Here is a 25,501-nt window from a genome sequence, read left to right as displayed (position 1 = left end):
GATATTCACTGTGCAAAGGTTATGCTGTGCATATGGTGGGATATGAAAGGTGTGGTGTACTATGAGCTGCTGCAACCGGGTGAAACTATGAATGGAGAACGTTATCGACAACAATTAATGCGTTTGAAGCAAGCTCTGGCCAGAACACGACCAGAATGGGAGAACAGACATGATAAACTTATTGTTCAACATGATAACGCTCGCCCACATGTCGCAAAACCGGTCAAAACCTATTTAGAAAATGTCGGATGGGAAGTTTTACCCCACCCGCCGTATTCACCAGACGTTGCTCCTTCGGACTACTACTTGTTCGATTGCATGAACAACGATTTGATTGGACAGCGGTTTACTTCTTCAGAAGATATCGAAACATGGGTCTCTGACTGGATCGCTTCCAAGGATGAGGATTTCTTTCGCCACGGAATCCGTACATTTCCTGACAGATGGGCGAAAGTGGTGGCTAACGATGGACAATATTTTTCTTAAGGTATTTATGTATTTTGTGTTTGTACTACAGCTTCAATGTGTGCGTACCAACCGCACGAATTAATTCCTAGACCAAATAGCAAGTCTGTTGTTTAATACTGCTGCTTTTATTATTATTATTATTATTATTATTATTATTATTATTATTATTATTATTATTATTATTATTATTATTATTATTATAACGAATACATCATTTTGTTTTTATATATATATGGCAGATCAAGTGTATATTGCCCTTGTGAAGTTAATTCCTTTTTATTTTGAAAACTCAAGAGATCAAATGACTGTCCTTTTAAGATTTCTAACATGTACGCGAAATCTTCCTGTATTCCTTCCCACCCACTCAACTCACTGACTTGTGTCGACGCTGCCATAAGATACTGCTATTGGAATGCAAACTAGAGACTCATTTCCTTCCTAGTGTAACCTGGAAAATCATTATCAGGGAGATTCTCCGTGTTCACCTGTGGAAGAATCGAATTCTTGAAGAAATTACAAGCACAAATGTGAACATCCGATTTTAACTTAATTAAAATAAATATTACTTTTCATTACAAACACTATTTCAATTTACACTTCAAAATGTGAAGAAGATCCTATTCGCACAAACTTATTTTAAGGGAATGCTTTCGAATATACATTTGTACTCGCAATGCCACGGTACGGCAAGGTAAGTGAGCCGGATCATTCCAACTGGATTACATGCGCATAAAGAGCTGCGTGGTGGAATGGTGGCTTATTTCAACTTAGAATTAAGTAAAATAAAAATAACGTTTCAATATGAATAATTTGACAGTTTGAATCAATCTATTTCCTTGAGTGACCGCCTATGATTTAGGGTGATTTTTATTCATATGAGAAATTTTCAATTTCAGTTTTGCTTAACCCCACCTCCTTAGTTTGTTGCAATGTATATTTTAATAATTTATGAAATATTGGTTCACATTCAATGGTCGCTCACGCACATGTGATTATAAAGCAAAATTATATGCACTTCAATTATAACAATTATATAGAAAATATTCTCTTTCAATTTCCATGCTACGATGATTATATTTTTCCTTAATTGACGATCATAAATTTGAAATGAAAATAACTGAAAATAGTAAACATTATTTTACACACCACAGGTCCACAACACAACAGTTTGTTCTAAAACTGCTTTGAAACACTGCTTTATTAGCATTCAGATATTTTTCCGATGATCGTGAACAAGCTGTAGAAGATATTGCATGTTATCTTTGTCTTTGGCGATCGATTTCAAGTAGGTTTTCGATAAGAGTGACACCTCATTCTGGACAACATGCAGATTTTGGACAGTCTGCAAACCATGCTGATAACTTTTCTATGAATGGCAACTTTCGTGGTCTGTTGTAATGAATTCAGTGTCTGTTCCCAGCAGAGTGAAGAAGTTATTGATGTTCTTCGTCACAAAGCACAGATATGTTGAAATCAGGAACAGTTTTCTCATCAATTCTTTTTACGCCTCTAAATATGGCCGCTTTAGGAGTTTGTCCTCCTCAGTTCGGATTTCGAGAGCTTTCGCCACCTTTTGCTTTTCATCAGGAGAAACGCCGAGATCGAAAAAAAGAAAGAGTAATCAGATTCTCGCTTAGGTATCAAAGATGACCAGCAAATTTCTTAAGTGTTACCCTAATTATGGAGTCATTATTGTTATTGTAAGCTAGGAAATATTGAAGAAATTCCACATTTCTTCGGGCCTGAAGCCCAGGGTTGCTGCGAACCATACTTTAAAGTATTCCATAATAACAGAAATGCAAAGATTTCCAAATCCCATTGTTTCCCGCAGGGGCGGATCGAGGACCGACTTCTGGGAGGGGGGTTGTCATACTGCTACTTTTAAGGGCTCCAAACTTTGGGATGGGTTATATATATATAAAATAAGAAAGTTTCCTCTTCTTGGGGGGGGGGGGCGATCGCCCCCCTCCACGGATCCGCCCCCTGGTTTCCCGATATCCCAACAATCTTCTCGTGGATGGGAGATAGACAGTTGACTTTGACAAAATCCATAATGGATGTTTTGAACCCTTAATAGCTGACAGTATGCGGATCCCGCACAACCTGTCTCATACTTTCTGTGCTTTATCTTTTCCTGTGTATCTTGAAACCGTTTAAAAATCTTGACGTCTGGTCCGCTAGACTGTACCCCAATGCAAAGTAAGAATACGGCAGCAATTATAAGTTCAAAATGTGATGTCTGCAAGGAAAAATACAAAGTTTTGAATTTCATTTCAAGTGTAGCGCAAACACTAACTTTTTTCCCTGCATTGCTGGCTGTGTCGAAGCACTTCCATGGACGACATCTGTTAACCTCCAATTATTTAAGAGCTCTAAAATTCCAATTGCTTTAGCTGTTTCTAATCCTGAATTTAACTTCGGGCTACTTAACAACTGATCCTCAAATTCAGGGCCGGAAGTCATGACCGAAAGATGATCAGTCATTATTTCTTCAGATATATCTTGCAACAACTTTTCGTCCCAGTGTATAACCAAAGTTCCCCTTCTGAGACTGCTTTTGCCCATTGGCTGAAATAGCGGAGCGGTTTCGTTGTCCCTGCTTTCTTATCGTGAAGTAGCTTAGAATAATCACTAACCTTGCCAATCTCATCTAGGGTTGTTGCTTTCGGTTATTAATATTAGTTCTATCTAGAGTAGCAGTTAGTTTCGGCGTTATCATCGATGATGGTCCAGCTTTGGCAATATCTATCACTTGGTTATCAATGAATTCGTTAACATAGGGCTCAGAATCGAATCTATCACGACGGCATACCCAACAGAAGAATTTTCTGACTTCGTTTTTCACGTTGAGTTCTTAGCGTGTCCTCTGTTTTTCTTTTCGTACTTGGTGTTCCTTTAACACCAAATTCATTTTAATATTAGCCATGTAACTGCAACGATCTTTTCCTGCGCTACACCAAAAGAAACATCCGTTCATCTTTATTTTACATAATCTGCAGCACATCCTCATGTGTAATATTGATGAAGTCTTCAAAAGATTGACGAAATTTCTGCTTATTACTAGTTGCTCTTTACCCCTCTCTTTTTGTATTCTTTTTTAGTCGAATCCAAACGATCACTCAACGTACGTTAGGAATTAAAATCCGGTCTTTTGACCAAAATACACTTATATTGTTGGTGAACTGTCGCGAACTGTCGTTGGTAGATTTCTTTAGATTCCTGTAATAATAAAAGAAGTTGTACAGCACTCGACGATTGGATCAAAGTTTATTATCTTTGATTTCAGACTTCGCGGACTGTCCACAAGGCATAATTCATTTCTTCTTGTCGAAATAGCTGATTTGGATGAACTTGTCACATCTTTTGTCTGGTTTAGGCTACTTTACTTACCCAACAATCTATTTTCCGTTACTATATACCTCTCTTATTTTTGCATACATCGTCCCTCTGCTATCTTCTTCCAGATTACTTACTCAGCACTATTGTCAGACACATGAGGAGTAGAAGTTACTACATTGATGTAAATAATAAGTCAAAACTTGTGATAATAATAATAATAATAATAATAATAATAATAATAATAATAATAATAATAATAAAACATTAGAAATTTAAATTAAAAAAGATTTATAAAGATCAATGTCAAGATTGAGCAAACTTGATTGCTGAAAGATTTGAAGTGATCTGAAACTTTCTGTACCAATGCAGCGCAATGCTCTAATCTGGCATACTTAATGCTTGATGAACGACCTCTAACTATTAATCGATTTTGATAAAATTTTACAGAAAATTTTCTTCACTATTAATTAACATTTTGGGGAGCATGAGATGATGAAAAGAAATAATCTGAAGTTTTTGAATCCTCCTCCTAATTATATACAGGGTGGCCCAAAAGTAGATATACACCCCTGCATTGATCAAATATAACATTCTAGCTTATAGGTTTATTTGCTTCGGCTGTTCTGAGCTTAAGGTAAAAGTAAAAGACATTAAGAACAAATAATGAAGAAACTAAATCTACCGGGTGGATAACAATAAGAAATGCTATAAAATGCAATCAGCTGACCATTCCATACTTTTATCCGATAATCCAAGGCAATGACATTCTCTCGAAAATGTTTAATCAAAAGTCAGCAAATGTATTTTACGGATGGGTACGAGCGCAGTTTTACATGAAAGAGTAACTTAGAATTCAAAACCATGGAAAATCTTGCGAACATTTTTTGAAAACAAGTTTTGATAGGCTAAGCGTTGCTGGAGTTATTGTATGGTCAAAGATAATCTTAAATAGTAAACATCTGGTGCTTGATAGTTAACAAATACTATTTCTCATTTCAAAGTGAAAATAAAACACATTTTTCTTAGTAGTTTCAGAGGTTGGTAAGTATATTTTAAATCCTTCTCCGCTTACGAATCCTTATCAGTTTAATGGAAAAACTTACAGTTGGAAACATTTCTGATATCTGGGTTGGCAATAGGCACACGACGATTGATGCGCCGGGCTGTTGGTTGTGATGTTGAGCAAAAGCCATACTGCGTGAGGAGCAGTAGATCGGCAGTGTCTAGAAACTTGAGCAGTTGATAGTATAAAATGGACGATGTCTCTGATTTCCAAAGAGAGTAAATTATTGGCGCTTTATGCGGTGGAAACTTAAAAATAGCAAGTGCGTTAGGTGTGTCGCGAGAGATAGTGTCAAAGGTGGTGATGGCCTACAAAATCCAGAGCAAAACCGCACCGGCAAAGATCAGTGGTCGGAAAAAAATCCTCAGTGACAGCTCTTGCTGAGTATTAAAGCGGATTGTTACTGAGAATCGTCATGCGATTGCATTGTAAATAACGGAGGAACTGAAGGATCTCCTGTGTCGACGATCACAATCCACCGCAAGTTACATAATATGGAGATAAGGGGTCGAATTGCATGGGCGGAATCGCTGATCAGGGACCATAACGCTTTAGCATGATGCAAAGTGCCGCGAACATGGACCGCTGATAAGTGGAAATTTGTAATATAATCGGGTGAGCCATCGTTTACTTTATTTCAAACTACGGACGTATTTGTGTGTGGCGGATCCCCAACGAATCAGATGAGTCGCAGTGTCTTCGCGCTATCATTAAACATAACGGCTGTTTTGTGATGCTATAGACCACACTATCTTGGTTTTAGCAGGTCTTATGCGTACACTTATTGGTCGCTCCGCTGCATATAATTATGTCGCCATTTTAAGGAATCATGTGCACCCTATAGTTCAGATGTTGTTTCCGTTCAATGATACGATATTCCAGGATGATGTGCCCATTTACGCAGGTGAGCTGTGACATGGTATGAGGAATATCGGAATGAAGTTGAATACTTCCCCTGGCTTGTCGAATCCCCAGATTTGAACATAATTGAATATTCGTGGTTCGTTCTCAAGACACGATTCCAATTGAGATTTTCACCTCTGTCCCCTCTCACGGAACTCAGTTATATGCATGGCATGCGGAATGGTGTAATATTCCATTTGCTACCTTTCACGGCGTCTGTGACTTCATCCCACATCACATCAGAACTACTCTGAGGGCGAAAGGTGATCTAACCTCATATTAATCCTATAAGGTGCACTTTTACACGTGTTTCCATTAAATTGATATGTATCTATACATATATTCTCCTAGGATCTAGTAATTTGTAGTTTTTGACGATAGTCAGCAATCTAACGAGTGAAAAGCAGAAAGAAAAAAAGGAAAGTATTCAAAAAGAATTTCAATATAAGCTCTTAACACTTTTTTTTTTTTTTTTTTTTTTTTTTTTTTTTGTAATTTTACTTGACAAAGAACTGCCGTGCGTCAAAAAGTAAAAAATGAGTAGTAAGGAACAGGAGTTTGAATTTGTCGTATTTCTATTGGTGCTAATGTTCGAAAAAAAAAAAAAATTAACTGTTAAATTTATTGCATTAAAAATATGAATGTTATATTTCTAAATGAATGTCGAAATTACCTTAACTTTCGTTTATCCAGTGTACCTTTCACTTTCAGTAGTATAATTAAATTTTAAAATTTTAGCTGCGAAATGTCTAACTTCATCAGGGATGAAAAAAATTTTGGTACATGGATTTAGATGTATAACTTAAAACATATTATTAAAATATGTATTATCTTAGTGCTTTTATTATCTTGTCTAATCTTCCTCGTTCGAGGAGAATGAATATTTGGGTGAAGACTCGTAGGTCCAGTATCGTGTGCATTTAAGTATGTAGCTGTTGAAAACCTTTGTTCTAACTTTTGTCCATGATAGTGCTGAGTATTTCACAGTAACAATTCCAAATTTGCATAGCGAACATACACTGAAAGTTGGGGAATGTACCATGTAAGTGAAAATTACGGTAGTCTGTTTGCTCTGATATTTTAACATGATGAAATCCAAACATTTGCTCTTGTATTTATGTTCTTGTTCTGTTTTTTTTTTTTTTTTTTTTTTTAGGTTGGGCTTGAAAATATTATACGAAGCATTTTTGAACATGTAATGTGCTATGAAGACCCGTTACTGCAAAAGAAAGCCTTGGATTGTATTCCAGTCAGTGACTTAGAGAAAGCAGCCGAGAAGAAAATGCGAGAGTTTCAGAAGTCGAAAACAGCGTCTGTCACCGAAGAAGATGCTGACATACGAGATTTACTGTTGATGGAATTGCTCTCGTGGTTCAAAAATTCATTTTTTCATTGGGTTGATTCACCAGAATGTAAACAGTGCAATAATTCAACGCGTTTCATACGTTCTTTTTCTGACCCTGAGGAATTCCCAAGCGCAGATCGTGTGGAAGAGTATCTTTGCGATAATTGTAACCGTGAAGAACTTTTCCCGCGAATAAATGATCCAGGAATATTGCTGCTTACGCGTCGGGGACGTTGTGGTGAGTGGGCGAATTGTTTTACCCTTTTGTGCCGAGCAATGAAATACGATGCAAGATATGTTGTGGATATGACAGATCATGTATGGACAGAAGTGTATTCTTATTCACAGAAGAGGTGGTTGCATTGTGATCCTTGTGAAAATGTTTGTGATCGTCCTTTGATGTATGAGTCTGGCTGGGGAAAAAAATTATCATACGTTATCGCATATTCGAAGGATGAAATACAAGATGTAACATGGCGTTACTCGTCCAAGCATGAAGAGGTTCGGCAACGAAGAAGAAAGTGTTCCGAAGACTGGCTTTTGTCCACTATCCTTAAGTTAAGACAGGAAAGACAAAAAGACTTTTCGAAAGCTAAGAAAGATTATCTCAATAGGCGGCTAATTGGAGAATTGGTAGAATTTTTAACTCCTCGTAATCCAAAAGAAAATGAACATCAGGGAAGACATTCTGGTTCCCTAGCATGGAGGATAGCACGCGGTGAAGTTGGTATTGTTCCTTACATGTGGACCCCAACGGAAGTGGAGATAGAAAAGAAAAACATGCATATTGCTTATACACCAGTATCTGACAAATATGTTAGAATTTCAGATAATAGTAAAGAGCTGAACGAATGGACAAGCGGCGTATATCAATCTGAGTCAATGATGCGGAAAGAAGAGAAAGATTGGCAAATGGTTTATTTATCAAGGACAGGTAAGGTTTATTGAATAGCCAATATAAATTAAAATCAAAATAGAGCAGATAATGTTTTTCCGTGTTTGTAATTAACGGAATATATTTCAAGAAACAAAATATCTTATTGCAGTGGATTCTTGCAGAAATACCGTATTAGCCCAAATATGATAAGACTTTTTTTTTTTTTTTTAATTGAAAAAAATAGAAATACCTACCATAACATATACACTCTTTGAAAAAAGGTAGGGAATTCAAAACTTATTGAATCATAATTCCAATCCTGATTGAAAGTACGATCGAACTGAATACATTTTGCGCCTTAAACACAGTAAGTTTTTTATGAAACCGTTATAATTTAGTCTTTTCCGATATTTTAACGTTAAAAATTTAATGTAGATCTTTTTTTTTTAAATATTTGTTTTGAATATTTTCTTCATCTTAATTTAACATACCTTGCGATATTTTCCTTGTTTTTTTCCAAGGATAATCATTTTGGCATCTATAAGAATTCCTGGTACCTTTTTCAAGTGTATTTTACTTTGAAGGCGAAATCTCAGGTTGATTACGTACGTCTTGAACTCATCTTCTGCATATTTTAAAATGTTTAACATTCACTTATATTTCAATATTATTTACAGTGAATTAATGAATTATATACTAGTTCATTAGGACTCAAAACTAAGAATTTTAAATGTAAAAGTTTTATTATGTAACGAACATCGTATAAGTAAACTCTCATAGTAAGGAAAATATGCGCAAAGTGCGTCAATCATTTTATTTTTTATTTATACATAAGTGAGTATAATACAAATTGAGGACCTTAGTCAATTTGTACAAGTTCGTCAACATAACACCAAGGTGATCAAGATAACGAAATTTTGTGATCTCAATTCGCATTGAGACCTAATTGAAACTCACATAGAAACTCGGATCGCATGAATACGATAAATCTACTCAGGTCGATTTAAATATCCCGTGGAAGCGAAGTGAAAATACAATAATAATTAGATGTCGATCAAATAGAACAATAGCATAACGCATTACCATTACATATTTCCTATGAGTTAGAGATGAGTCACTCAACGACAAGGTACAGTTATGAGAGAGTGATATAGATAGTACAGTCCTGTATGGTATGGACTAAATATTCTTTTTAGTGTAAAGGACAGGCTGCGATTTTAATACGTGCGTGATTTCTACGAAACTCTTTTTATACTAAAAATATTGTACTATAATCAGGTCAATACAATAACTACGTTTTTTCCATCTGATCTATCGCATAAACAGGGCGTAAAGCAATGCACTTTATATAATTATTTTTTACTTATTTATATGTGTTTCAGATACAGATCTATGTCCGTTTTACACTGAAACTAGGTAACAAAGTATTACTTACTACGAAACAGCGAAAGCTCTCATAATGTACTTTTTCGTATGATTATTTTCAATGCCAAGTTCTGATTAGTAACTCATTTTCTGTTCCCGTTTCTTCGGAATTCATTTAAGTTTCCAACCACTTCTTTCTCCATCTTTTCCTACTTTTGGAGGGCTAACATTTTTGATGAGTCTTCTTCATAAAACCATGTTCCGGAATTCTCTTCCTGAAGTCGCTCCTAACCATATTCACCAATTTCTTTCTTGTTCCCATTCACATCCATTTGTTCAAACGACTGTACATATTAAAACCTGTTAACTTAGCCACCTGCTTATCTTGGCTCATTTCTCTGGAACCTACATTTTCCCGTAAAACATGCATTACATATTACTCTGTGAGCTGTCCACCAGAAACTGTCTTGGAACTTGGTTACTTTGATGCAATGCTATTCCTCGTATATTTTTGCGTAAATTCTGGTTTTACACAAATGCTAATTTATTTCTTGGTCATATCCGTATGAAACAGTGAATTAGCCTTTGTAATTAAAATTGTTATATCATAGGTAGCGATTATTGAATAAAAAGTTGTGTAGGCCAAGTGATTAAGAAAATAAATAAAATGAAGAACTTTAGAAAGTTTTTTTTTTTTTTTCATTCATGATGGACTAAAGTTCATTGTAGTATCTATCTGGTATATCTATCGAGGTCTATTTCCTAGAAAGTAAACAGGAAGTGAAATATGAAAACCCATATAATTTCTGAAGGGCAAAACCGCCACAAGGAAGCTAGTAATGCACACACAGTTGACTGGCACACTATGAACCTTCTACCGGACAGATAATGTTATTTCCAAAAATTATACCAAGTTTTAGCCAACATGAGTTTTTTCTTTGATTCAATTGTTCTTGTTGTCTGAAACCTTGCGCCTATTTAGCTGGAATTACATCTCCGCTCTGCCTACTTCAGCACGTTTTTCCAAGTTACTTCTGAATTAATTCTGTTTATTTCAGGCTAAATACTTATTATTGTAATCCTATTCTTATGCTGATTTGTCTCTAGATTTTGTAAACGCAAGGGAAGCCGTAACTATCACGTGACACTATGAGCTCCCTTGTGTCTATATCGTTAGCGTACGCACCTCCAGCGTGGTAGACACAGACTCAATTCCTTCTAACAGCTCATGCGATTCGGATCTCACGTTAAGATGTAGGTCCATGTCTCATATAGCCTCGATGCTGAAATGAACGCTAAACCCCAATCCAACCAACCAAAATGGCATTATGTAAACACACACCTGTATTTCAATCCCCTTCTGCTCTTCCCTTATTTTGTTCTATTTCATGCTGCATAGATTATTAGAACAACTTGCAGCTACAAAACATGCAATTTGTTCTATATGGAAAGAAAAATATGTAAAGAATAACAAAATATATAGTGAAAAAAAGTGAGTAGACTACTTCTAAAGACAACGCATATAATAATAATGGATGCGATCTTCTGTAATGAATCTACACTGATAATCGCGGTAGTTCTTAATTTTGTTTGTCTAATTTCCGTAGGTAGGGATGCCAGATTTTGTAAACGAAAAACGGGACACTAATCTCAGGCTATAAATAAGTTCATGGTTCCTACTCATTTGATCAGAGTATTGCTCACAATTTTCCAGTTCATTTTATACACAGGTAACACAAATGAAACTCCATAAGGGATGTATAAAGAAAGTGTAAAGATAACATAAGAAGAGCTGCCTGGCGTCCTTTATTCTGAATTCCGAGTTGTTGTGTTTAACAGGTCCTAAATATTGCGCCAATTACGATACACCCTCTCATTTATGATTGAAGAGATATTTTTTTTATCTTTGTTGCGTCGTCACGTGAATCAAAAACACTACCTTAAAAAAAAAAATACAAATTTAGCATTTAGCAAGAAAAATACATTTACGCTAAATTCAGAAGACAAACAAAAAGTAAATCTCTTTAAAGATTTACGCCGGCATTCCAAAAGTTTGGCCAAAAAATCCAGTATCAAAATTAAACAAAACACATACCTTTATGTTTTTAACTGCTACTTCTTGTGCTAGAGTAAGTTGTTAAGAAATTTAACCTCAAAATTACTGAAAAGTTTATCAGAGAAAAAATATAAATCTAAAATTATTGAATGCATGCGCAGCTTCTTTGGAAATACATATTTATTCACACACGGGAAAGTATATTAAAGACAATTCAATTTTGTAAGTGTTGAAGTGAGATTTCAAATGAAACTTAGATGTAAGACTACGGATTCAAGTGTGACAGATACTCAAATAAGCCTCCATAATTCTTACAGTACTAGCAGAGAGTTGCTCGAAAAATGAAGTAAATTCTTTACATCAAATCTAAGAAACATGTAAGAGATATTTTGGACTCTTAGATTAATTTGCGAAAGTAATATAGCGAGCAAAAGCTTTATATGCACCTTCGCAAGAACACGAGTTTTGCTAAATACACAATATTTTTAAACTGGTATAAATTTCTGCTGACAAAAAAATGATGGTTTTATTATTAAGGTATTCTAAACTCTCCTCCCCTTGCTAAGGTAATGTTTGCAAAGTCCTTGAACTCTTTTCTGCTAAGTCGTAATGTATATACAGGTGCAGTTAATATTATTTCCAAAAGAAAAACACTGAAGCTAACAATGGATTTTGTCACTGTAAGCCCTACTTGAAAATAATAATTGGAAATTTAAAGCTACGAGTCGCACCTCTTTCTACCACGTTTTATAAGAAATGTCTGGCGTAGCAGAGTGGAAGTTTAAAACATTAAGTCCAGAGTAGCCAAAATTATCTACTCTTAGGCTAATACTTTGACTTTCCCAGCTTCAGCCCACTCTCTCTTTATTTATATATCTGGTAATACTGTCACTATATTGTAACAAATGCATGTAGCCCTATTTGAATTTTATTTTCAATCTGAAGAACAAAAAGCGGGACAAGCAGGCGTCCTGAAAGCCTTTTCCGGGACAGTTAATTCTTTCATTGAAAACTGGCACTGTTCGGAAAACCAGGACGTCTGGCAACCCTATCTATAGGTAGTTCGAATACACTTCTTTTCAAAAAGTGGTGGCGCCGCGTAGCGTAGTCGCTAAGGCTCTTGCCTTCGGTGCGAGCGGTTCCGGGTTCGATTTCCAATGGGGACACTCGGCCGAAAAAATGTAGAAAGCTATTTCAGACCAGCCATCCTGAATGAGGTTTTCCTCATTCACACCAGGCAAGTAGTGTCAGCTTTGTGTTACCTTTCTATGGGAACACTTTAACTCTCTTTACGTATGCGTACAATTTCATATAATATAGTTATTGAGAAAGAATGTCTATGTGTATTTGAATAAATGTTGGCGAGCCGCAGTGTACTTTTATTATTTAAGATGGGTCGCAGTAACAACAAGTTTGAGAATCACTGGTGTAGATCGTTTTGAAGCAAGATAATTAGGATTGAGTATATCGTTTAACGACTTATGAATGCCTTGTTATGGTTTGTTTTTCCCCTTGAATTTCGAAGTATAAATAATTCAGTAATATGACATTTTTAGCCATTCTGGTGTTACTTCTTAATTTCGTATCTAGATTCAAAGTTTCGTAATAAGTAATGTAGTTTGTAAATTTATCCTATTTTTATTTCTTCAAAGCTTATTTTACTTCGTATGTAAATTCGCTGGCACGAATTCCCGAAGGGCTTAAGGAGAGCAGCCGGCGATTCGAAGTTGAGAATACCGGTATGTGGTTAAATATCTTTGGTCGTTAGACATTGCCAACATTAGCAGTTTTTTTCCAGCGGTCACCCATGTTAATTCTATACTGTGAAGTGCTTCTGCTTTTTTAGTACTGACCAGAACCTTTACTGCTTCACTTCGGTGATATTACTTGATGAATACATAAACGTAACAGTGCTTTTATCTACTTTATGTTCCAGAATGATAATATTACTTTCTTTCCTTTATTTGAATACGTGTAACGTGCATTGAAATCATAAATGTATTCACATGTATAAAATTTTCTTACGTAAAAGGTCTGTTTATCTTCAAAAATAAAGAGTAATCAGAATTATTCCCAATGATTAAATGTTATCTAGTACTTTATTCCTTGTTAAATTTGTTAATGAACATACCTTACTATTTGTGTCCTTTTCTGTCTACGAAATCGATGAAATGAAAGATCTTTACAGTATAGAATTAGTATGTCTTGTAAACCTGTAGAAAATGTACATACAGGTGATACCAGAATATTACGAGTAATCTACAGCGGGACTGGCACATTAATTTATTCTCAGCTCTCTCTCTCAAAGAAAGAAGGAAATAATACTGAACAGTATTACCAGAAAGATAATGTGCATTAGCAGTAGGCTCTGCCATTACTTTTATGTTGTTACTTAGCTTATCGTTGTAATATATCATGTAGTATTTATAACATACCGAATGTGTTCGAAGTGATTACATGTAATTTTAGATACAGATTTCTATAAATAGCGATGCTAAACAGACCTAAATCAAGTAGTGACTGTAGTAGTTTTCTTCCACGTCTTCCACTTTCAACATTAAATTTGGAAGCAATGAATTTTAAAATTCGATTATATATGAAATCCAATGTAGTTTTTATTAATTAAAAACGTGTGTTCAATATGCAAGATTAAAAAAAAAGAAATCTTGTTCGTGATCGTCGGGAACAGACACACAGCGCATGGTACTCAGCATTAGGTGTCAAAGTAATCTCAATCAGCGTGCAACACCCTTTGCTAACGTTCCTGCAGCTAGGCACTGCCCTAGCGATAAAACTCGGGGGTCTTTGGCTCAAAGAGGTCTTGCTACAGATCTGCCCCATTGTCGAAGAATCCTCCCTTTCTCATCCTTCCCCCAGTAACTTTTCTGGGACGTAAGTCTCTTCATTTGTCCTCTCTCTGAGCGCTTCAACAAATGGGATGTCAGATATGGGAAGAACGTTTTTGGTCACCTTGTAATTTACGAAATTTTGTTCAGAGCTATAATTTGTAGTACGTTGAAGAATTGTAAGGCTTAACAGTTATATTAGAAACTATTTGTTAAATATCTCTAATTCATCTGTTTAATAAATAAATTAGTTATAAGTATGTATGCAGAGTATAAGTTCAGAATTTGAAGTAACAAATTTTAACTTTATTTTTGCAGAAGGTAGTGAAAAGGGTCTCATTAAATGGAAATTTTCGTTTGGGTCGTCTGGAATGGTTGTTGATCGCATAAAAGTTGTTTGTCAAACAACGTTATTTCAAACTGGAAAAGTTAGGTGGCTACTTTGTTGTGGAGATCGCTGTATTTTAGTGCCAATAGGTAAGATTTATAATATATATATATATATATATATATATATATATATATATATATATATATATATATATAGATAGATAGATAGATAGATATATATAGATATAGATAGATAGATATATATAGATATAGATAGATATATATATAGATATAGATATAGATAGATATATATAGAGATAGATATATATAGATATAGATATAGATAGATATAGATAGATAGATAGATAGATATATTTTAATTCAACTGCAACTTAGTGAACTAATTGTATTGAAAAGAACGCTCAGTTCAACTATATAAGTTTAAAGGATGTTTATATTTTTAAAGAATACTTGTGTGGTAGGTATACTTAAATTTTGGTGTGCAAATTTATACAGCTTTGTCCGTCCGTCCTTCTGTCGACAGGTATCAGAGCAAAGAGGTAAGAGATATCGAGATGGGGCTTTTCGCAATCGATTCAGTGTCCCAAGAATAGGTTCCATCTCCTCCGTTAGCTCTCTATTCAAACTAGAAGTGGTTCAGATCAGTCATTTTGGGTTTCATCGTTAATCACCATAGAACAAAGACAGTAACAAATAACAACAAGTTGTTCTTTGCAAACGATTTAGGGTTTCAAGGCAAAGAAACCATGATTATCCCGAACAGTACCGAAATTGGAAGAGGTTCAAATTTAACATTACTTCCGGTTTCAATACCGATTTTCACAGGAAGCACTGTAAAAGATGTCAAGATGCGGTTTCTTGCAATTGATTCAGCGTCCTGACAATAGCTTCCATCTCCTCCATTAACCCTCCATTTAAATTGGAAGTTGTTCAAATTAACCATTTTCGGTTCGAACGTCTATCGCCTTGAAGCAAAACGGGAAAGAGATATCGAGAGCGTTTTTTTTTTCTTTCTTCAATTGTTTGTGTGTGCCAAGAATAGGCCTTCTCTCTTCCGTCAACTCTCTATTCAAACCGAAAGTGGTTCAAATTAGTAATTTCCGGTTTTAACGTTTACACCACACCACACCACAGAACAAAACCAGTAATAAATAGTGTGAAGCTTTTTTGGGTTAACGATTCAGTGTCTCAAGACAAACCATGCCTATCCCGAACAATATCAAAATCGGAAGTGGTTCAAATTTAACATTACTTCCGGTTTCAATATCGATCTAGGTTTACAAGAATAAGTTATATCTCCTTCCTTAACCATTTGTTATTCGATATGGAATTGTTCAAATTAACGATTTCTGATTTCAACATTTATCGCCATAGAATAAATATCAGTTAGGCTTTTTGATATAGATTTAGCGTCCGAAGAACAGATACTATCTTTGATCTGATTAAACTGTTTCAATCAGTAGTTACAGATATACTTCTTCAAGTTTGAGTATTGAATTCCCATAGTTTGGAAGTCTACTGTTGTTTCACACTGGAACGAAACTCACTTATTTATACAGTATAAAGGATTCTGTTGAAGATGTACGTCATGAGAGTTTTTCTTTCGGTAGTGGATATCATTATTAGCAGTGTTAAGACACAAACTGTCAATAGGTAGTATATACTAATTATTAAGGCCTGATATTTTAACATAGTCATGAGGATGCTAATAAGAGATTAGTTAAAAAAAACTGTGAAAGTAATAATTGTTTAAAACAAAGCGTCGTTTTAGTTGCAGTTGGAACAGAGTTTTAACGTCCTTTTCAGCACCGAGGCAATATAAGATATGGACCTACAATTTAAAGGTAGACATCGTAATGCGTCAAAGTTTTCAAGGCTCTCCGATCGGAATTGGGACCCGGGACCCCATGTACCTAAATCAAAATGATATTTTGTTTCTTAAAATCAGCTCAAGCATCAGCAACTAGACCAACGGGAAGGGCAAATCATTGTTTTAGATCGAGATAATTATTCATTTTATCAGGAAATCTTACAATAAATTATCACCAATTGAAACAGAAAAAATAAATGCAATTAACGGGGCGAAGTTTGCACTGGCTTAAAGAATCAACAGAAATATATGTATGTTATATATAAAATACATTTGTAATGTATGTAATGGCCCACGTGCGAAGTCATTCAAGTAGTAATTTTGTTTATTAGTTTAATGAAAATTTTATTTATTTACGTTCATTTAATTTATTAGAGACGTTTTGTTCATTTGTTAATAATTACATTTGTTTTCAGTATTAATTTTGTTGATATGCCTGCAATATGTGCATAAGTATGATTCCAGAGTTGTTGGCAAAAAGACATCATCCTCTGCGCCACAAATTATAGCTGAAAAAAATACAAATTACGAGAACACATTATTATAATTGTTAAATTAACATATACGAATTAAATTACGTTTATAACAACATTTACTGAAGCGAAATACGTTTTCAGAAGACAAATACATCGTTATCTGAAATTTAATAGTAATATATATTAATTAGAAAGTCACGAACATCAAGAAGTCTATTGAAAGCTTACACATTTTTACAGTATCGTTCAGGTAATTTTATTCTTAAGGATATTTGTTGTTTATTGCAAATATGTGGAATCGGCAGTCATGCAGTTAATCTGTCTCTTGTATAAATCCTGGCCGATATGTAAGATTGAACGTGTTTTTGAAGAAGGAAAACTTCGGTTTATCTTGTTTTGACAAGTATTCAATGGCGTATTCAAATTGAAAGAAAACAATATTTCTTTCCCAGAGAATGACATTGTCTCACCCAGTTCCGAAAGGCCATAGAATTACGGACGAGTATTTTCATATACTTTCATAAGTTTAATACATAATTTCTGCTAAAATTGACAGCGAAACGACCACAAATGGAAAATGGCAATTTCATCCTCCATATGAACAATGCATCGTTACACTGTGGTAATGTTGTGTTCTCATTCTTGGCTGATCACGGTATTAAACTTTTGCCACACCTACCCTGCTTATCAGATTTGGCTCCGAGTGACTTCTGGTTGTTTCCAAACCTTAAGGATTTTCTTCGTGGACCCCGTTTTGCAAGTAGATCATCCCTGGGAAGTGCTTTTTTTTTTTTTTTTTTTTTAAATAATCGGAAACAGCCCCAAAGATGACTATGCAACATGCTTCGCAAAATGGACAGAGCGATGGCAACTGTGTATCAGTAAAGAGCGAGAATTTATTAAGAAATAGACGCAAGTTAGTTCCGTGTATTTCCTTATTCTTGGAAATTACTAGAACGAAACGGCACATACTTTTAGTGTGCACCTCGAAACTAAAGCTAGCTAGGCTACACTACATACCTACCATGAATAGTACCTGAAAGATAGAAAGAAGGAAATTCATTACATACGTTGTTGTTTATTTATTACATTACTGATACTTTGCTTTATTATGTATATTTATCTCTTAAATAATAATAATAATAATATACTTCTTTTACAGCATAATATCTTGGATTTAAGAGTCGTTTCCAGTAGTTGTATTTCAGGTTGATACTTAATCTATTGTTCATTTTCTTCGTAGAATATTTTAAATTTGGGTTCAGTTCATCTATTTGTTTAATGGCAGCTTTTCTTCTCACGGAATTTGGACAGCGTTATCCGTTACCGTTCCGTTTATTGTCAAACTTTGTCATTGACTGGCGACCATTGGGGCCTGTGCCGCCGTATGTTTGTAGATTCTCTTCAGCGTGGTGCATCACTGAACGTGTTCTCCGTTAAGTAAAGCACTCACCGATGTCAGACTTCGATGAACTGCAGATGTTGTAAGACAATCATTGTGAGAAGAGAAGACAGAAAGAGGGTTGTTCTGTATATATACACATGTATTTGTGATTTAATCTAGTGGTAATTAACGTTTTTGACTGAGGATACACTTTACTTAAAACTCACGACATCGTAACACACTTGTTTCATTTATTATTATTATTAATGTAAATTATAATAGTGTAAGACAGAAAAAACACCAAAGCTTCGAACCGAAGCAGAAGCTGAAAGCAAACGAAAAAGACACGGAATGAGGAGAGGAAGAAGCAACATCAATTACTGGTGAGGAAATACTTGGCAAATGTCAAAGCGTAAAAAAAGCCGTTGAAATAATGTGGTCCTTAGCCGAAACGAGAAAGTGTGTGTAAGACCATAAGTTTCTATAAAGTAGTGACATTATGTAGTACTGAGCACTGTTGCTGCCAATGGAAGAGTATAGTTAGTCCCATAACTGTTATTGCTTGTTTTCGTAATCGGAGTCTCCCCCCTCCCCCTCCCTTTGATGTAATTCTTGAGTTGCTCTCACAACTCTGAATAAATGCTGCCTTATGAATATCGCTTGGTTTTCTCACTGCAGCAGCTATCCATTTTAAGTACGTACCAGGTCCGGCACTGTTTGACTTCAGTAGTCTTCCGAGAATGTAAACCATTTGGCTAAGGTCTTGACGAAGTTTATACAAATTTCAGTACGTTAAAAGGAGAGAGAGAGAGAGAGAGAGAGAGAGAGAGAGAGAGAGAGAGAGAGAGAGAGAGAAATGTTAATTATATATTGGTAGCGCTAGTTGCAAATAATAGTTGATACGGATAAAACTAGATTTTTTTTTACCAATTATATGTCCCTTGGCCGACTGGGTAACGCGCGTGGCTTCAGATTTAGTTCTCGGTAGAAGTACTTGTTTTGGCTACAAACCGAAACGCGAGTAGTGGTTTGGACCCCATTTCAAACAATAAGCCCCTTCTCTTATAGCGTAGTGCTGAAAAGAAACGTTCAGCTTCACTCACAACCAACCAAATCAACTGATGATTTTAAGCTACTTGTGACTTTTATTCAGTATTAACATGACATTGATATACCTGAATTTTTATATATTCTAGGGAAAGCTGTATTTGAAACTGAAGAACTATCAGGTGCCGAAGAAATAATCTTAAGTGCGGAGTTGAGTGGTGGTGTTGGACACGTTGCATGGCAACATGCGCAATTATTTCGACAATCAATGAAAACGAGTGCAAGCGAATATCCATTTGAAGTAAGAATTACACTGAAAAAGTCAAGTATATAATATTTCACAGCATAGAATATATTGTATTGATTGTAATGTAATGTTAGTGTAACGTTTAGTGATATGATTTCGGGTAAATAAAATAAAATGATTGTATTGATCCAACTGTAAATACATTGAATAAGAAGTCGATATCTATATTATATAGGCTTAAAATGAAAGCTCTAAGATTTAAGGGCTATTTTTTTCAGCAAGTAAAATAAATTAATAACCTAAAGTAACAATAGCAAAAGACGTGATAGATTGCAAAATAGACACCCGTCAAATTGTTTCAAAATGTTACGAGAGTTGTACAGTACAAGAACTTCTTGTTTTTACCCAGATTTATGTCTGCGCTGGACTATCGTGGATAAATTGAAAAGAAATATTTGACTTTAGTTTTAATTGTAAATATGTTCTTATTTTTGTTACTATGTAATATGGTGCGAACTGATATACAACTTATTGAAGTAAGTTCCCTGTAAGAAAATTCCTAAATATTTGTAAAGGAATGTTGTAATAATCCTCCTATTTTTTAAGAAAATAATCTTAATACTTTTTATGTACTGAACTATAAGAAGTGCTTTATTATTGTTTATACATTTTAGGGACCAATACATAAAATATGTATTACATATTGCATCAACATTTGGGGCTTGAAATTACTTTTGCTAAAGTATACCAGTGTACCACTGAACTTGAAAACATTTATTGCGATCGTGGATACTGAACGGCATTGTCAAAGTTAGGAGTTTGTTACCAGTATATTTTCGATGTCTTGCGAGAGAGATCTATAGCCATGTTTAGAAAATTGAACAATCCGTAATTCGTCCATAAGCACTGCTTTCTTACTCTTAAATACGATTTCATCAATTGTATACATGTATTCTTAATCTCTTCGAAGTTTTTCTGTAAAGCCTATGTATTAGAACATAATACCTAGAGATGAATGGAGATAGCTTGTAACAGTTATGTGAATGTTCAATTTTTGTGAACACAATTGGAATATAAAACTGTTCGTGTACTATATAATCCAATTAAAAATTATATATAGATTGCAGCGATGAATGTTGGTAATATTACTCAAATGTGGATTTGTACATAATCTTAAAATTGCAGTTGTGCTATGACCATGCAAAAATACATTAAAATTGACGGAATCTTACAGGCGTTCAAAGTATTCCCTTCTACATTAATACACTTGCCTGGTCTTAAAATCCAGCTCTTGAAGCAAGCTTTTCAATTCTCTAGGAACACGTAAGTGATTTCTGCACTGAAAAAGCATGTAACAACTTATCAAATTCGATCCTCTAGTGTCTTAACTTCTGAAAACATAAAGCAGTTATACAATGCTAAATCAGACGAATAGAGAGCGTGTGGCATTGCTTGCAGGTTTTATTTTTAGTCGAAACGTCAACTGTCCAAACAGCCATGTGTGAGTTGGTGTTGATGTAAAGCACAATTTCATAGAGCCTTTCCTTTGGAAGCACTAATGTTCCAATGCAACTTCTCGAAAATAATTATGCAACGAAAATAATAAGCAATAATTATGCAACTTCTCGAAAATTTTGGGAAGGGAAACCGTTTGTGACGAAATACAGTCACTATTCTTCGTGCTTCAACAGGAATCATTTGCACTAGATCAGACCTTAAAGGCATAATAATAATAATAATAATAATAATAATAATAATAATAATAATAAAAGAGCAGGCCTTTCCCAAAGTCCTACGAAATTTGTCCAGTAGGAACTTGTATCTATAAATTTTTGTGTATTTTTATGCTGTCAACGAGTAGCGGTTTTTTTTTCTTTCAGTTTTACCTTTTAAATATCCATACAATATTGTGCTCAATGCTACCATCATACTATGCCTCTTCGGACTGTTGGATTTTTGTTTTAAATTCGTTCTTCAACAGCAGCAATATTTTCAAGAATCACTGCTATTGTGAGCCGCCCACTTTAAGATTTATTAGACAGACCTTCCCTACGGTTGTGGAATAATCGAAACTTGCTTTCCGAGGTACAAAGCTTGCTGTAAGTGCATGTTGCAAACCATAAAGGAGGCAGATGATTAATGAAAGTGAATTATTATGAAAGAATTGGTGGAATCAGAATGTGGGAGGAAACTTCGGGAAACTATGTTGCCCACCATAAACTTGCATGGCCTAGGATCAAGCCAGGGATCCTGCGCAACACAAGTAAACCATCTAGTACTAAGCAACCGTCTTTCCACTCTACTTACCTCTTTGATACTGCACAAGTAAAGTTGAATCATGTGCCATTACTTGCAAGCATCAGCGTGATCAAGTTGAAACTTGCATTATTTCATGTTGTCAATTCTGAAATATTTTAGCAAGATCCTCGTACAGTTAAGAACAGCTACTTTATTTTAAAGAAGAAACGTAAACCCTAATTCTAATTCGATTGAAAATTAACCTTTATAAACAATATAAAGTTTTTTTTTTTAAAAGGAATATCGAAATTGTTAAAAGATTATGAACATCATTATTGTCGTTTACAAAATAAAACTCTTGTGCTAACTTAAACAGCAGTAATTAAAAGTCGAAATCCGTAAACAGCTAACATGACAAATCAATGGGTTGAGCGGTTATTTTTTCTGTCAGTTTTAACACTTTAAGTTTCCAGAACATCATAATATTACTTGACTTTCCGAGAAGCTGAGTGCCTAGCACGCGTAATCTCCGCGCCCATTAACCTGTCTTCTAATTCCTTTCCGAACGTAAAAGTATGATCAAGGACTTTCCGTTGTAGATATAACTAGTAAAGCTCTCGAAGGATTCATTTGCTAAAAATCTTAAGTAATTCAAATTCGTCATTGATTTAGAGAAATATTTACATAGAACGATGACTGATCAATGATGAAAACATGGCTAAATTAAAGCTAGGAGCATATTGCTTTTTATCAATTCAACAGTCGCCAGTGAAAGTCGAAGGCTTTTTTGTTTTGTTTGTTTAAGACTGTGATCCAATTTAGCATACTTCGCTGGAATTTATGAAAAACAATGTCAAAATCATTACTTAAGTACATGTTTTCATTTTAAAGACATAGAAGTTTTATAAGTGGAAATTTCAATGTAAAACTTTCAAAAAATAAATTTAAAGCACACTTAAATGTTTACATTTTTCCAAAATTATATTCGATAACAAAAGATACATTCCTATTCCTACATTAGTATTACTACAAATATTTTGTGTATTGCTGTCCTTTTTTTTATCTATCATTGAACATGTTTGTACATGTATATTTTTAAAGTAGTACATACAGTGCAAAGAACGAGGGAAAATCAGTAAATGTAGGCTATTTAAAAATGCTAATGCTACATGTATTTCTTCAACTTGCGATATGTATTACTTTGAAGCATAATTTGGTATCTGAATATGGCTTTCCATCAATCAGGGCAAACTAGTAGCACTGAGATCATTAATCTTTCACCTCTTTCAGCTGTATACGTAGAATGTTGAAATCTACCTAGACGATTGTACTAACGTACTAGTAAAACGTACGCGTGAAAAACCTTCCATTTGATTTTTTTAATGTTTCACGTGTAACTTTGGAGAACCAAATGTTTGCACATCATATCATTTCACAATGTTGCATACTAGATCATGGGAAGCTTGAACCAGATTGGATAACTTTAAGTTTATTTGAACTCATATGATATGACCTTGTCATTGATTCAGGACGAAAATAATTTATTAAGCGTAGACAAACATCTTTCTGTATGCGCTGTTGAAATTCGTTTTGATCGTCTGCACTGTGAAAGAACCAATTAACGTTCTATTTTGTCGCAAAGAGTTGCGTTGCCATTGGTTTTCGCACGTAACGTCATGGCTTGGTCAGTTATCAGTATGCTTTCGTCTGTTTCTCTCACATTGGCTTCACTTGGTTATGTGAGTAGTGAATTCTGTGCGGAAAGATCAGATAGAAATTTACTCCTACTGTAACCTTTTTTCTGCTACTTATTTGTTTCAGCTATTGCAGTACTTGGACTTCCGTATCTAAGTTTGGGCATTAATTTTCTCCTTATTTATTTATTTTTTTTTTTTGTCTATGCACGCCAGAAATCCATAATTCCTTTACCACATGCTAGTTGAGGTTAATTCAAGCTTTTCACACACTTGACGCCAGATCAAAAGTTAGTTCCTTCGTCTTAAGTAGGCGCCACTGTGTACTGGTCACGTGGGATTTCAAGTTTTTCTTCGAGTTTATTGTCTGTATGTATTCTTTGTCTGTGATGCAAAGGTTATTCATCGATTACTGCAATGATTTTAATTTTGTAAATTCCTTAATTTTAAAGTAAATTTAAGAAGGGCTTGAATCATAAGTAACTTGAAGTTTGTTCTCTCATGCAATCGCTTTCGTAATTACAGAAGTTGATCCTATTAACAAACAGCATTGTATATCATGTTTACTGATTTTCCCACCCATTCGTGAGAATTTGCATTAATTTCGTAATTATAATTGACTTATTATCTTTCGTGTATTATGGTATTACTGCTGCATAATTGACAAATTGTAAATACGTGTATGGACAAATGATTTTATTTTATTAATAAAGCATTGATTTGTAAATCATAAAACTGTTTTAACAATTCCTTTGTATGTGTACTAAATTTTGCATTTGCATTTATCTCTTAACGTTTCAAGAGAAGAGTTTGTAATATATTTATTGAACAATAACTGGAATCTCTTGAAAACTTTATCTGATTCAATTCCGAGTGAGCCTCCTACTCTATCCGACAAAATTATATTGATACAGCGTGAAATTGATGAATAGAAGTCCTGGACTGTATTGACAAGGATTTGGAGTTATTCCTTTATATATTGGAGATATCAGTTGGAGGTTGAAAGTTATTCTTTTTGTGACCACCAATCTTGAACACCCGGCCGATCTCGATCAAATTTTCAACATATATGAGATTCGGGCGTTGGACGATTTTTATCATTTTACTTTTATGGTGCAACGTAGGGGATGGGAAGGCAAAGACATTTAAAAATGATCGAAAATGACCGATATTGTTGAATCTATAGTTTTCAGGTTCGCTGAGATGAAGAGTGACATTTCCGATGCTGTTTGAATCCAAATTCAGTCCCGCAGCTTGGGAGAGAGAATATATAAATATATATTGATGCTCAACGAAAACCGCGCCATCTATTAATTCAGATTAATACTGAAGGATACCCTGAAGAAGCTCTTCATTATGACATTAAGAAGACGACAGTATGTAGTGTGGTTCATGAGATATAGCCCAAAATTATGATTAACTCTTAAACTTTATTTTATATTTAAATAAAACATTGTCCGACGTTAAGACACTTATCAATTAACAGATCACATCAAGCTTAACGAAGTGACATGCTTAATGGTAAATTCTGATGCGTAGTTTCCAAGAAAATGGATAAAAACAAACTTTTATGGCGCTAAAAAGTAGATCGTTCGTTCGCAGTAATAGTTGATAGTTCTGCTGGAACAAATTGTTTATAACTACATTTATGTAGTGTATATGTTTTAAAAAAAAATGTTCAATAACAGATCCAAGCAGTGGGGCACATACCCTAACATTTATGAACATACTACTTTGATATCTTGCAACATTTGGTTATTTTAATTTGATTTTCACCAATGTCCTTGTATCTTCTCCAAAACTAGCAACCACAGATAAAATTTTATATAGTAATTTCCCGCTTAGAATTCCATAATAACCTTAAGTTTAGTTTATTTAGTTTGATTAGTTCAAAAGTACTCAGTTTACAATCAATATACATATAAATTATAT

General features: G+C 34.5%; 1 protein-coding gene across 3 annotated transcripts in view; it reads left to right on the top strand.

Annotated features, from left to right (window-relative positions):
• Pngl (N-glycanase Pngl) overlaps nucleotides 1-24,304 on the top strand; it is a 46,265-nt gene extending 21,961 nt beyond the window's left edge. For all 3 annotated transcript variants that reach the window (XM_081748362.1, XM_081748363.1, XM_081748364.1), the window contains exons 3-5: nucleotides 6,930-8,052; nucleotides 14,581-14,739; nucleotides 19,540-24,304. In XM_081748362.1, the coding sequence (XP_081604488.1) occupies nucleotides 6,930-8,052; nucleotides 14,581-14,739; nucleotides 19,540-19,724 (1,467 nt within the window). In that variant the 3' untranslated portion in view covers nucleotides 19,725-24,304. The remainder of the gene's footprint in view (nucleotides 1-6,929; nucleotides 8,053-14,580; nucleotides 14,740-19,539) is intronic.
• Nucleotides 24,305-25,501: the final 1,197 nt, after the last annotated feature.

Source organism: Thermobia domestica, chromosome 2 (genome assembly GCF_964235325.1).
Source record: "Thermobia domestica chromosome 2, izTheDome1.hap1.1, whole genome shotgun sequence".
In the NCBI taxonomy this organism is placed as follows: domain Eukaryota; kingdom Metazoa; phylum Arthropoda; class Insecta; order Zygentoma; family Lepismatidae; genus Thermobia; species Thermobia domestica.
The sequence above is the reverse complement of the archived record's forward strand: the minus strand, read 5'-3'. Positions and strand labels throughout refer to the sequence as shown.